General features: G+C 35.6%; 1 protein-coding gene across 2 annotated transcripts in view; it reads right to left on the bottom strand.

The window, feature by feature from the left end:
• LOC111508872 (cytochrome P450 9e2) overlaps window positions 1–11,709 on the bottom strand; it is a 49,355-nt gene extending 37,646 nt beyond the window's left edge. Inside the window, exons 1-4 of one of the 2 annotated variants that reach the window (XM_074186542.1) lie at window positions 11,550–11,709; window positions 8,481–8,693; window positions 5,006–5,169; window positions 1,249–1,580 (exon numbers count right to left, since the gene is read on the bottom strand). In XM_074186542.1, the coding sequence (XP_074042643.1) occupies window positions 1,249–1,580; window positions 5,006–5,169; window positions 8,481–8,683 (699 nt within the window). In that variant the 5' untranslated portion in view covers window positions 8,684–8,693; window positions 11,550–11,709. The remainder of the gene's footprint in view (window positions 1–1,248; window positions 1,581–5,005; window positions 5,170–8,480; window positions 8,694–11,549) is intronic. The other variant, XM_074186543.1, reaches the window with a different exon arrangement.
• Window positions 11,710–14,425: the final 2,716 nt, after the last annotated feature.

The raw sequence follows: 14,425 nt of genomic DNA on the forward strand, positions 1-14,425 counted from the left end.
GAAATCTAACAATTCGATTAGTACAAACGGCCGCAGGCATTCAATTTGCTGGTTGTAACGCAATCAGAAACGATTCTGGTGTTTTTTGAAGATATCGGGAGTAAAAGGAAAAGATTGAATTCTTGCAACCGAGCGGGGGTAGTCATTTTCAACAATTCTTGTAGATTAAGAAACATTACATGTAACTTTTGGTAATACATTGTTATTGTCGAAATGTGGTTTCGCTTCGTATCTTCAAAACAAAGCGCCGTATCAAAAATACAGTATAAAAATTCCTAGAATAGTCCCAAAAATAGTCCCTGAGATTTTTGCCGCATGTTTAAAAAACACCCTGTAGAAGAGAGACAAATCTTCAATCTTTCAAATGGAAATCTCACATCAAAGTGTGTTTTTTGAATACGTTTTAATGGATTTTCATCAAGTATTGATCAGTTCTATCATGCAATTGACGAAGACTCACACCGAAACTAATAGTCATTCTAACTCGGGTCGGTCAGTAGCCAAGCGGTTCGATTGGTGATTTGTTCACTCACTCGAATTGACTGCCGTGTTGGTCGGTGGCTCAAGCCCTAGTCTGAACGATCGATCTTCACTTGCTATCGTCCATCCCGTGTTAGGAATCACACGTTAAAAGGTAAGACCTCGTTAATCCTTAGCTCGCACAAGATTCGACTTCTGAGGGTTGTCGTTCGTAGGGTGCGACTGCTGGTTAACGGAAAAACAGATTTTAAACAGATTTTTAAACTTGGAACAAACATGAAAAGTGACGGAACGCATCCAGCAGGCCTCAAAAATTATCATTACTCCTTCACCCAATGAAGTGCCAATTATGGAAAAACAGTTTAAATTTTTATCAAATGTGTTTTCTTATATTGAAAATTGTACCGATGGATACGTAAACTCAGGTGATTTCATTCAACGATTTTGGTGAAATTTCTTTTCTCATGTTCAAATTGGTAATCAGTTCGTACGTGAATACCAATATAATCATTAGGTATCAAGTTGAAAAAGTCAAATTGTTAATTCATGTGAAGTTGTAATAATTAGGTAAAATTTGGTCAGTTTAATACTCCTGAAAGAACTGTTGAATAATAAAACACGTGTTATGGTTTTGTAGACTTTCCAAAAGTATTGGCCACTTTCACCAGACATTTTCAAATAGGTTTTATACTGTAAATGATACCAAAAAGAAGAAGAGGATGAAACAATCAACATATATTTTTTCGTTGAAATTTAATGTTCTCTCACCTTTAGAACTTTTGGTATCAGAAGAAACCCCATAATCTTCATTCTTTTCCAAAATTTGCCCATACTGGTTAGCTCTTTTCCCCTCAAATAAAACTCATTGTTTGGTTCTCCAAGTGAGTCGACTTTCACACCAAATGCAGCAGAAGCTATAACGTCATTAGCAAAACGTGTGAAGGTATCCTTCATTTCCATTTCTATTATTTCCTCATCTTTCTTAAGAAAATGATCAGCAAAGTCCTCAGCACATTTCGATATCAGAACGAAAATTGATCGCATTTTGCTGCTGGTGAAGGATGGACTGAGAATAGGCCGCATATCTCGCCATTTCTGACCTAGAAAAATTAAAATCTTTCAGTTTTTATCTCTAACTGAAGACGAAGAAAAAAGGCTGGGAAATAATTGTATTCATCAGTGGAAGAAAAGCATATGATTTGTTTGAAGGTGATTGACAATGTTTCATGATGAATTTCACTGGTTTGGACTTCCATTGTCTTATATATAAAATGATTTGAAATCCCTGAAACAACTAAAAAAGAAGAATTGAAAATGAAAAGCTGAAAATAACAATTATATTAAGCAAAAATAACCTGAAATGAAATAAAAGTGAAATGGAATACAAGTAAAAATAGAACAATTGAAAAAAAATAAAGAAATAAAAATGAAAATAAAATAAAAAGTTAGGAGATTCCAAGCCACGTTAGTTCACGACGTTTCGATTGTTGGTATCTACAATCGTCTTCGGGTGATGACAGGACTGATTCCTCCGAGAGGTGACTACTTATGGGTCGTTCGAGTAATTTCACTTATCCCCGCTTTCCATCTTTTCCGCTTCACTGGTTCAGTGGAAGATGACCGTTTTGCGGGAGTTGGCCATTTTTCGCTTGATGATGGGTTTCCATATGTTGCGTATCTCTACGCTAGCTTGGCTGACTACGTTGTTGGACAGCATGTATGCGGCTTCCTTGAATTTTCTCCTAAACCAATGTTCCTCTCTGTGTATGATCTCAGCTTGGGACCACTCGATTTTGTGTTGATGGATCCAAACATGGTCTGCTATCACTGATTTGCTGGTTTTACCTCGCTGTGTGTGTTTCTTGTGCTCGACAATGCGAACATTCAATGGCCTCTTAGTTTCACCAATATAGGATTTTCCGCATCCACAGGGTATCCGGTAAATGCAATTCTTGGAATCGCAGTCCGCGTTTGGTGGCCTGGTTTCGTGAGGCTGCTACGGATGGTGTAGGGAAGTTCAAGCACTGGTTGTTACAGCATCTCTTCCTTACGAGGCTCCTGCTGTTTTTTAGCCAAATTCTTTTTTATCATCGCTTTGGAGTAGCCATTCCGCTGAAGATCATTTTTGACGATGTCTAGTTCCTTCTCGAGATCTTCCTTCGTATTACAGATCCCGAAAGCACGGTCTAATAGAGTCTTGATGATTCTTCTTTCAGTCGAATGATATTGGTTGGATTCGTGACAGTGAGGTCATGTAGCAGCTTTCTTCATCTGGCCTGCCTATTTTACAGAGGTGACATCATGGTCAGCAATGGCTTTTCGGAAGTTCCGTTACCAATCTCTGGTCTATCGAGAAAGAATATCAATATTTTTGTCAGTCTTTATTCATTTCAGTTTTCTAAATTGTTTTTTCTAGTGACTCTTCATGATTCCAGAAAAAGTCACTGATCCCGAAAAAGCGGTACTGGCTTTGTGACTCGTTCCATATACTTTATGATGTGACTAAGTTACTCCATTTTTCTGTGACTCATAAGTGAATAACTTCAAGTATGCCGTCGTGGTTTGGAACTGTATCTTAACGTTTTGTCAGTACGAGTGGCTGGCTTTTTCAGAGGTTTATTCATCTTGATGGTTCATCGATAACTCGGTGAACCGATAACTCGGTGAACCATGCGCCAGTGAACCATCGGTGAACCATCAAGATGAATAAACCTCTGAATAAGCCAGCCACTTGTGCTGGCGAAACGTTAGAGTACAGTTCCAAACCACGACGGTTCAATCCTGATTGAAGATCGTAACACTGAACTTCAAGTATTGTGAGATTGTTTGATGAAGTATATATTCGCCATGAGGTTCTCTTCTGAAAAGCTTTTGAATATAAACTGAGAGAGGAGAAATACATTTTTTTTAGAAAGGAACGTTTTGGCTTTCTACTCCTGTATCTACATACAGAAAAATTGTGGGAATCTTCCAAAGAAATGAAATATGAGATATGTAGATCATGCAGAGAAGTAACTTTCAGACTCTAACTGAAAGAAAAAGCCCATAATGAGGCATTCAGTTAATTCATAAAATTACGACTTCATGTTACGAATTAATTATATCTACTCCTGTCATCGATAACAGTACATAATGACATTCTTCCGATTGTTTGATTCAATCCCAGCCATAGGAATTTTGTTTGAATTGAAAGGAGTATATTTTCAGGAGAGATCAATTTTTTGCGAATCAAAGGTTTTGGCTTTCTACTCCTCTATCTTCATATAGAAATATACTGAAAATCTTCCTAAGAAAAGAAAAAATCAAATAGTTCCAAAATGAATTATTCACAAAGATGTGTTGATCATACAAAAAAGTAACGTTCAGAGACGAACTCAAAGAAAAACCCCTCTCGAAACAATTACATTCGTTGAACATCAAGTCATATGAAAGAATTACCTTCGGATCAACCACTTTTATATGGACATTTGATTATACAAAAACACTTCTGCATGTACTTCAGCTTGGAAGGTGATAAGAGTTGAGTGGTATGTGCGTTTACGGTGAGGACGAAAGTCTTACTTTGGAGTCTCATCAGCAACGAACGATTGGGACTTCGAGATTTACTTCCGTCCTCGTAGTAAATGCTATTATGTCAGTCGTAGTTGCAGAGGAAACGTTTGTTACTTCAGATCCCATTCGACCATAGCCTACTAGCTTGAATTTCGTTTTCTTCATCGTGAAAGTAATTACGAAGTATATTACGCAGCTGTTTGATGCTTGACCTCTTCTAACTTCACCTCAAAATCGTTTCTTGCTCACATTACGCCTGTGAATCTCGAAATGGTTTTCAGTAAGATAAGATCCACACATATATTCACGTATGTGTTTGCTATCCGGTGAATCCTAAAAGCATTTATTGTTTTTATTCCACTGCACACATGTGTATTGGTTTGAAGCACCTCCAAAGTATGTGAAAATCACACTGTGTAATCGAAAGTGCACAGTAGTTGCACTTTCTGTAACCCCAGTTTGCATTGATGGTGGTTATGATCATGTTTTTTCCTTTATGGTGGCGATCCAATCATCATCCAATCGACTAGGTTAGGTTGGGTCCAAAGTGAGTGGGTCTATTCGATCCTCCACCGTAACCCGAAAGGGTTTATTGTGGTTCATCCAATCAACTAACGCCAACAAAAACTATTGTTAACTATTTCACCTAGTCATATTCATATTCTCGATGAAACTATAATAAAAAGTCATAATTTATTCATTTTTTGAGATTGTTACTTCAATTTCTCTGAAAATCTCGACTGGGTTGTGAAATTTAGAAATAATTGGATATAAAAAATGAAGTCGTATTTCATATGAAAAAAAAATCAGCATGATTGACAAACTATGATTCGTGATCTTAGATCTGTAAAATATTGAGTAATTCCTAGAAAAAGTATCGGAAAAAATAAGTGGTTCTCATATTGCAAAGTTTCAATGTTTTTTATAGGGCTAATTCAACAACTGGGCAGTCATATGGGGAATGATATCATACCGGTCAATGCCAATAAGTTTTTGGCCCATAATGGATCTACATCTTCGGAAATTATGCTCCTGTGGTCCATAAAATGATCAAATTCTTTGACTGTGATTTGTTTCAGGAGGTCTAAGTCTTTAATTATCAAACCTGGCTGGAGAAATTGATATATCCCATGATATCTGAAAATAAAAGAAGTTCGTAGTTGAACTGGAAGAACTATCTTTTATTCAACTATTGAATCAAATCAAAATAACTGTTGTAATGCAATGTGAATCTGTTGAGTGATAACATAAATGAAGAATATAGTGATTTGAAAGTAGTTGATACTGTTGAACATAACAACTTTATATTTTGGAAATATCGTCAGTTTAATAATTATTTTACATGTGTACTGGATTTACAAATAATATTTGACAATATTGCAACCAAATACAAATATTTTGTATCAGTCAGTGGGCTATGCTTGAAGACTGGCAGTAAACAAATCTAAAGAAATGAACTTTAAATGTTCAAGCCAGTCTTGAATATACCTACACAGTAGGTTGAATAGACTGACGCCTATCAGAAAACAACTACTCCCCTGGCTAATACCACGAGGGGCGTTGGATTATATCCGACAGGCATCAGTGCAGGAATATTCACAGAAAATTTCCTGCATATGCAATTGGAAATAAAACTGAAAGAGTTGTCCTTCAATTTTGGAACGGGCACCCTTGCAGACCGGTTTCGGGCTCATTAGCCACTCATTAGTGCAAGATAGTGGCCATCATAGACCTGATGTCAATGATATTCCATAATTGAAAATCGGAATTCTTTCAGAGTATTTCATTCCTCTTCCTAAGTTGGAGCGAACAACAAAATGTATTCAAGTATAGCCCACTGACTAATAAGAAAGTGACTAATAAGAAGAATTCAGTTTTTCAATTATGGATAATCATTGAATTTAGGTCGATGATGGCCACTATCTTGACTGATGACTGGCTAATGAGACCGAAACAGGTCTGCAAATGTGCCCGTTCCAAAATTGAGGTTCGACATAAATGTCCAACGTGTTTCACTTCTTTCATCGCATATTTCTAATATTATTGCTGCAATATCAACACTGTGCATTTCATTAGTACGGACTTCCATTCTCTAATATGATATAAATTGATTTGAATTTCCTCGAAGAATCTGTGAAAAATTATGAAGGTTAGCTGAAAAATAACAATTATATTAAGAAAAAAACTGAAATTACAATGAAATAAAATACAGGCAACAACCAAAACATGAAAAAATTGAACTGATAGCACGTGATGAAAATTAAAAAGTATTAACAAGAAATGAAAATCAAAATTAAAAGATTCCAAACCAAGTTACTTCACGACTTTTCGATTGTTAACATACACAATAATCTTCGGGTGATAACTAGACTTATTCCACAGAGATCTGACTATTTATAGGTGATTCGAGTGCTTTCACCTATCCCCTCTTCTCTCTCTCCGTTTCATCGGTTTCAGCGCGAGCTGACCGTATGGCGGGAGTTGGTCGTGTTCCGGTTGATTAGTATAGAGGTTTCCATATGTTGCGTATATCTACGCTAGCTTGGCTAAATGCGTTGTTGGACAACATATATGCGGCTTCTTTGGATGTTCTACTAAACCAGTGTTCCCCCTTGTGGATGATTTCAGCTTAAGCCCACTCGATGTTATGTCCAAACATGCTCTGCCATTCCGGATTTTCTGGTTTCTCCTCGCTGTGTGTGTTTCTTGTTCTCGGCAATACGAACTTTCAATAGCCTCTTAGTTTCACCGATGTATGATTCTCCGTACTCGCTGGTTACAATTCTTGGAATCGCAGTCCGCGTTTGGTGGCCTGATTTTCGTGAGACTGATCCGCATAGTGTTCTCAGATCTGAAACAGGTTCTGATGTTGCAGTTGGACCCAATCCTTCTTATCCTTTTCGACAATCCTCTGATGTAGGGAAGTACAGGTACTGGTTGTGGCGGCTTCTATTCCTTGTGGAGCTCTTGCTGTCTTCTAGCTAAAGCATGTTCCACCATCACTCTGGAGTAAAAATTCCATTGAAGGTCATTTTTGATGATGTCTAGTTCCTTATCGAGACCTTCCTCTGTATTACAGAGTCCGAAAGTACGGTCTAGTGAAGTCTTGATGATTCCTGTCGTAGTCGATTTATGGTGGTTGGATTCCTTGTTCAGATACTGTCCTGTGTAGGTGGGTTTTCGATATACAGATATTTCCCATTTAATGTCAGCTCTCTTCAGCAATACGTCTAAGAATGTCAATTGGTTGTGGACTTTCTTCTACATTGTGCAATTGATGGAAGGACTCACGTTGTTGATGTGCTTCAGAAAGGTATCTAGTTCTGGTCATGGTTCTACATTATGAAGATGTCGTCCACGTATCTCAACCAGACTCGCGGCAGATCGTTTGGACTCATCAACATAACATCAAGTGGGCTCAAGCTGAAATCATTCACGAAGAGGAACACTGGCTTTGAAGAAAATTCAAAGAAGCCGCATATATGTTGTCCAACAACGCAATTAGCCAAGCTAGCGTAGAGATACGCAACATATGGAAACCTTCAATCGAGTGGAACACGACCAACTTCCGATGAAGTAGGGAGAGGGAAGAAGGGATAGGTGAAAGCACTCGAATCACCTATAAATAGTCAGATCTCTGTGGAATAAGTCCAGTTATCAGCCAAAGACGATTGAGGATGATAAAAATCGAAAGGTCGTGAAGTAACTTGGTTTGGAATCTTTCTACCTTGTTAATAATTTTTCAATTTTTATCTCGTGTTAATAGTGCAATTTTTTATTTTTTTAGTTTTTGGTTATTGCTTGTATTTCATTTCATTGTAAATTCAATGTTTCTGCTTAATATAATTGTTATTTTTCAGCTAACTTTTTTGGAATTTCATAGATTTCTCAGGGATTTCAAATCAATTTATATCATAGTAGACAATGAAAGTCTGAACTAATGAAATCCACCATGAATCATTGTCAACCACCTTCAAACAATACCAGCATTCTTGAAAATTATCCACTGTGTAAATCTGACTAACAAATGTAAATGTAGCACAGAAGCATGGATACAAATTTATGTAATGATTAGACTTTATACAGAATAACCTCTGCGGGAAAGATCTGTTTTTGTCTGCACAATATACAATATATTGCTGATCATGTTATGGCTTTTATCTTTCAATATTAAGAGTTTTATTCAGTTATGAAAGGAATTTCGAAACTGAGAATATTTGAATGCTAGGCTGAGCTACTGCCCCTCCGAACTGCAGAGGCCGATATTAGATGTTCCTGGTGAAACAATCGGAAAACGATGATGAGTTATTGTAAATGGAACAAATTAGCTGAGCCAGTAATTTCATATTCCAGATTTTGACAAGCAAAATCCCAGAACAAGTTTCTATGCATTTCTTTTTATGGAAAATTGATTATTCGATAGATGTATTTTCAGATTTATAACTCACCTGGAATCTGGAAACTGGTTGTAACATCTAACGAACATATCAAAGAAACTTTCTTTACCAATGGTCGTAGACCAGTTATCTCCAAATAACCAAACTTTACTTGTTTGTTTCACTCCTCGTTCTCTCCAGTAGTTCAACGGCTTAACGCAAAAGTAATAGAAGAGAGCGGCTAATATAGCCACTCCAAAAATAAATTGCAGCATCTGATAAAATCTGCGAATATAAGATAACTATATTGTAGAAGATCAAATTGTTTTGGTCAGTGATTTGTTTGGGGGGTTTATTATTATAGCCATATATGTTCAAAAAATTCATGATTATTTTGAATATAATGTAGATTTAAATACATGTACCGGGTCAAAAAAACATTGCAAACCTAATAGAATACTCTTGTTATTGAAATTTCGTATTTTTTTATTAATTTTTTATTGTTTTTACACAAGTTTCATGTTGCGGATAACTGAGTTATTTAAAAAATAATAACCCGACATTTATTTCTATTTGAACTTGAAATTCGTTTTGTGGAAAAAAATAATTTGTTCCAGTGTCTATGAGTTCGGGAAATATCGTTGAAAAAATTGAAACCAGAATTTGAGAAAAAGTTAAATTCACTTAATTGATTTTTCTCAATTTGAACAACGTGATCGTAGCGATCATATCATCAATATCAGTTGACACTATCATCCAGTCTACTTCCACCCGTGACATTGATTCAAATAGTAACCAATGATAACTTTTCAGAATTTCATGGTAAGGATTTGAAATTTCTACCATTTCTTATATGTTCAGATAAAGCAAGTAAGTACTGACTAGTAATTTTTTCCATCTAGAATGTCACAGCTTTCAAATTTTTTCAAAACCACATTCTTGTAGAAAACGTTAGAAAAAAGTTTTCCCAAATCCAAAACAACATATTGAAGTAGGTAATAATACGGGATATGGTGGTGTTCACACCACATAGCAACAACTGAAACATGTGTTATCTTTTGATCTGTTTCAACTGCATGCGATACTTTCATAGTGTGAGGAAGTTTGATCATATCTCTGCTGATTTTGATGAGTCTGGATGGCTCAGACTCAATTGTTGTTTTAGATAATTTAATTCACAGTCAGCCTCCAAGTAGGCCCACTCAAGTTGTGAAGTTTTCTTCCTTATATGAAAAATTCACATGGCAAATTTCGGATATGCGGTTGGTTACCTCGTTCATAGGCATATGGGGTGATGACAAACTTGTTTGTCTTTCGCTTCAGCCCAGAATGATACTCTGAAGGAATTCGATTTTCAATTACCGGAAATCATAAACTCTATGTTAATAATAGACACTACCTTGAAAATCGATTGAAAATCGATTGCGGCAGTTGCATCGCTGATAACATATGCAGGAATAACTTCAGTGAAGAATCCTGCACTGACATCTGTCGGATATAATCCGACGTCCTTCGTGGTATCATCCAGGGGAATAGTTTTTTCTGATAGGTGTCAGTCCGTTAGCCTACAGTATAGGTAATTTGAGACTGGTCTGAATGAATTGTTCTTTCAGATAATTTGATCAATTTCAGGCAACTGCACCTTCTTGTTACAACTCACAAACTCATCATCAAGCAGAAACCTCATTAAATATATTTGAAAAACATGACATTTGAATCACAGAGTCAGTCGAATATCAGAAATCATGATAAATTCTTCACCAACAAACACTCCACAGCTCGTTTCATTGTAAGTTTCGTATATAATTCAATTATTTTTTCAATGCACTTCCTACTTAGTTCAGACTTCACATCTCATACAACTTCAAAAATCCTGAAATTGCACTGGAGATTAGACAATTAGTTCAAGTTTTTGTGCGTTTTCATACCTAGATGAACTTTTTCTCTGCTTTAAATCTATGAGTATAGGTTAAGTTGAAAAACACTTTTATTTGTTATTTTAATGTGATTTACTCATGTCGATAAATGAAGCCGATTATTATCATTATTATTAGATGAATGAAACATATATTCGAAACAAAGGTAAATTTTCGTTATGTGGACACCCGGCGATTTTGAAAAAATTTTTGACTGTACTTACGTATTTTGATGCGTAGATTACGAATCCGAAAGAAAAAAGCGGCGCTCTTCCTTGTTTAAAAAGTTACGGCCCTTCAAAGTTCAGAAAAGGGCAACTTTTCAGCCTTCTTTTTAACTAAATAAACTATTTGAAAACACAAGCATTTATTCACTAGGTCACCTTTACACCTTATTCCTCCTTCTTTAACACTTTTCACTTCAATAATCAACATTTTTCTTATAAAAAACTTAATTTAAAAACGAATGCTTCTCCTGGTGACATTATTCTATTTTTAGGTTAGTTACTAGTGACATTTCAGAAAAAAGCGGTTGGTATTTGCCGTCGCCTACTATTTCAAATTCGGAATACACCACCAAAAACCAATTTACGATCTAAAGAATGAAGGTAAAAAACATTTGAATTACTTCAGGAATATGGACTGCATCAGTCGTACCAACCATATCGTTAACCTTAAAAACGTAAAATACAGTGATATGTAACCAAAAAGCAGCTCCGTACATTTTTTAACATTTTTATAAGAAAAATGTTGACTATTGAAGTCAAAAGTGTTAAAGAAGGAGGAATAAGGTGTAAAGGTGATCTAGTGAATAAATGCTTGTGTTTTTAAATAGTTTATTTAGTGAAAAAGAAGGCTGAAAAGTTGCCCTTTTGTGAACTTTGAAGGGCCGTAACTTTTTGAATAAGTAAGAGCGCCGCTTTTTTCTTTCGGATTCGTAATCTACGCATCAAAATACGTAAGTACAGTCAAAAATTTTTTCAAAATCGCCGGATGTCCACATAACGAAAATTTACCGAAACAAATATCTTAGATTCCAATAGGTGAATGATTAAGAATAGATTGACTTGTCAACTGAAGAATAAAAAAAAACAAATATTGTATTCAACGGCTTTTTATACTGTCAGATAAGACAATAAATCAAGATTAGAATATATACTTTTTTGAGATATGTATATAGTTATTGTCACTTAGAACAAATTCTGAGTAAAGAAAACCCACGTACCTGTTTATCGTGAAATAATGAACGAACGAACCTTGTTCTTTTTCTATCGACGACACTGCCAACTGATCAAGTGATTGAAAATAATAGACCTACTAATGCAGAGACGTGATCGCGACTACTGATATTCGGGAAAACCTTCATTATGTTAGTCATAAAATTGTTTTGATGCGCGTGGAGGGACTCAAATTCACATGTACATTCGCAAACGCACATGTACATTCGCAAAGGTACTACTAGGAGGGACACAGAGAGAGAGCTACCGATAAAATTGTAGAAATCATTTCAATTTTTTATTGTCACCAGCTTCAATTTAACTTGCGATGTTTGTTTGTACGTATGTATGTTGTTAGTTCGGGACAAATATTTCAACAAAATTTTGCATTCTCTATCACTTGAGCTGAAATTTAGAATATACGATAAGTTTGAATAATAATTCGTGCTGAATGATGATTTTTCTTGCTGTGTTTTTCTGGCCGTAGAGCTACATAAAAGGAAAACACAGAATAACCCTCAACTTCTTGAGGAATTATGATTTGCATTCACCTGGAGAAGTTTGGCAATCAAAAAAAACCTTGTGAACTCAATCATAATTTTGAACTTTCCAAAATCGGTAGCCTCAGTATTTATAAAATGAATTCATTATATGATTCTTCGGGTGAATCCACGGTCACATCAAACGCAAAGGTGGCTGTAACATCGTTGGTAAAACGAGTGAAAGAGTCTTTCATTTCCATTTCTATACAATATTTGTCTTTCTCAAGTAAATGACTGAGACTATTGTGGAAACTGACAATCGAAACGTCGTGACGGAACTTGGTTCGGAATCTTTTGATTTTTAGTTTTCATTTTGTGTTAATAATATTTTTAATTTTCAGATAGTATTATTATTTCAATTTATTATTTTTTTTTGGTTATTTTTGGTTATTCTTTTAATTTTTTAACAGATTCTTTCAGGGATTTCAAATCAATTTATATTATATTAGACAATGGAAGTCCGAAATGATGAAATACACCACGAAACATTGTCAATCACCTTCAAATAAAAGAATCTGTTTAAAATCTGTTTTTCTGTTAACCAGCTGTCGCACCCCTACGAACGACAACCCTCAGAAGTTGAAATTTGTGCGACCTCTTAAATTTTAACGTGTGATTCCTAACACGGCTTGGACGATAGCAAGTGAAAATCGATAGTTCAGACTGGGGCTTGAACCACCGACCAACACGGCAGTCAATTCGAGTGATTGAACAAAGGACCCACGTCGAACCGCCTGGCTACCGACCATATAGTAACATACACAGTTAGGAATGTTCTGTTGATTTCAAGAAGTACCTTTATAGAATATATCTGAACCCACTTTAGTGGTCTCTTTTTTCATACAAATAGTTACGAATAGCAAAGTGATGGTGAGGAGGTGTCTCATTGAAATTTCAACTCAATCCCATTGTAATGATCACTATATGTTCAAGAATATTCATTAACCCATTAACGCCCAAATTATTATTTTTTTCTAATTAAACCGAAACCAATTCAATTATGGGAGTTTATAGTCCCTAGTTGCATTGACATCTGATAGTTACCGAAAAAATATCTGTCATCAAAAGAGGACACCGGGCATGATAATATAGGAAATCACAAAATGAGTCAAACGTTCAAAGTGAAGAAATGAAAAAATTAAAAAACAAAATGAAGATTTTAGACAAATAAAATGAAGATCTCAGTTATTCTTTATAAATAATAAGTTTTGTCATGATATCGGCTAAAACAAATATGCACAATGTGATATTACATTTTTTGCAGAAAGTGTGTGGTTCACTCTGGCAGTAAATTAATTGACATCTCTGATGTTTTTCGCGCTTTTCAATAACGTGCCCAACCCTATCGAAACGTATATCATCAAATACTCAAGGTCAACAATAGGCTGCTCGGTCTACCTAGTTGAAAACGATTTCCATGACCCAATTTCATATAAGTTATTGCAATGTTCCTCCTGAAATCTTTAATAGAGATGGACCCCATACCATAAGGTATATGAATTCACAACTGCCATGTTAACGATTCGAGTGAACAAGCACCATTTTTTACCTCGAATTGCTATTGAATGCTTTTCAAGCATTCAATAGCAATTCGAGGTGATCTACGCCAACCATATATTTATCATAGTTGCTTATCATTGCTGGTTGAGGAGTAGGTATTCTTTCTGTTCTAAGCCGATTACATCTTGAGACATTCACGATAGAAAGTATTGTATCAAAATTAGTACCAACAGAGACACATTTGTTATCGTTCCATCGAAAAAAAGTCACTTGATCAGCTGTATCGAACTGATAATCATAAGTTCCACGATCTTCTTTTTGTAGCTGTTTCACTTCTTTCAGTGGACACTTCCTCATACGGTTATCTCTCACCGTTCCTGTAGCTCTGAATTTCATTTCTCTCAATGAAAGAAGTAGATCATAGCTATTGAAAAAGTTATCAAAGTATACAATATGGCTTGTCGGATCATCCACAACTGACAACATATTTTCAACAACAGGGCTTCTCAGTGTTTTATTTTTATCGTTCAGCGTTGCTACTTTTCCACAATAAGGATCGACATTGAAACAATATCCGCTGATACCACATAAGGCGCAAAACTTATAGCCAAAACGTACTGGCTTACCCTTAATGAATTGTTTCAAGGAGTGACGCCCGTAGTATTTCACCATCATTTCATCAATTGACAAATGTTCCTCGAACACACCATACTGACGGAATTTGCAGTTTTCGATATCTAGAAGGGGTCTTATTTTGAATCCTCTATCATCTTTATTGTGTTCTGCTTTGAAGTTGTTTTTGAAGTGAATCAGTGAATATATATATATATATGTATATATGT

Source organism: Leptinotarsa decemlineata, unplaced genomic scaffold (genome assembly GCF_025532065.1).
Source record: "Leptinotarsa decemlineata unplaced genomic scaffold, Ldec_3_MD MMD2_P_RNA_scaffold_2, whole genome shotgun sequence".
Classification (NCBI taxonomy): domain Eukaryota; kingdom Metazoa; phylum Arthropoda; class Insecta; order Coleoptera; family Chrysomelidae; genus Leptinotarsa; species Leptinotarsa decemlineata.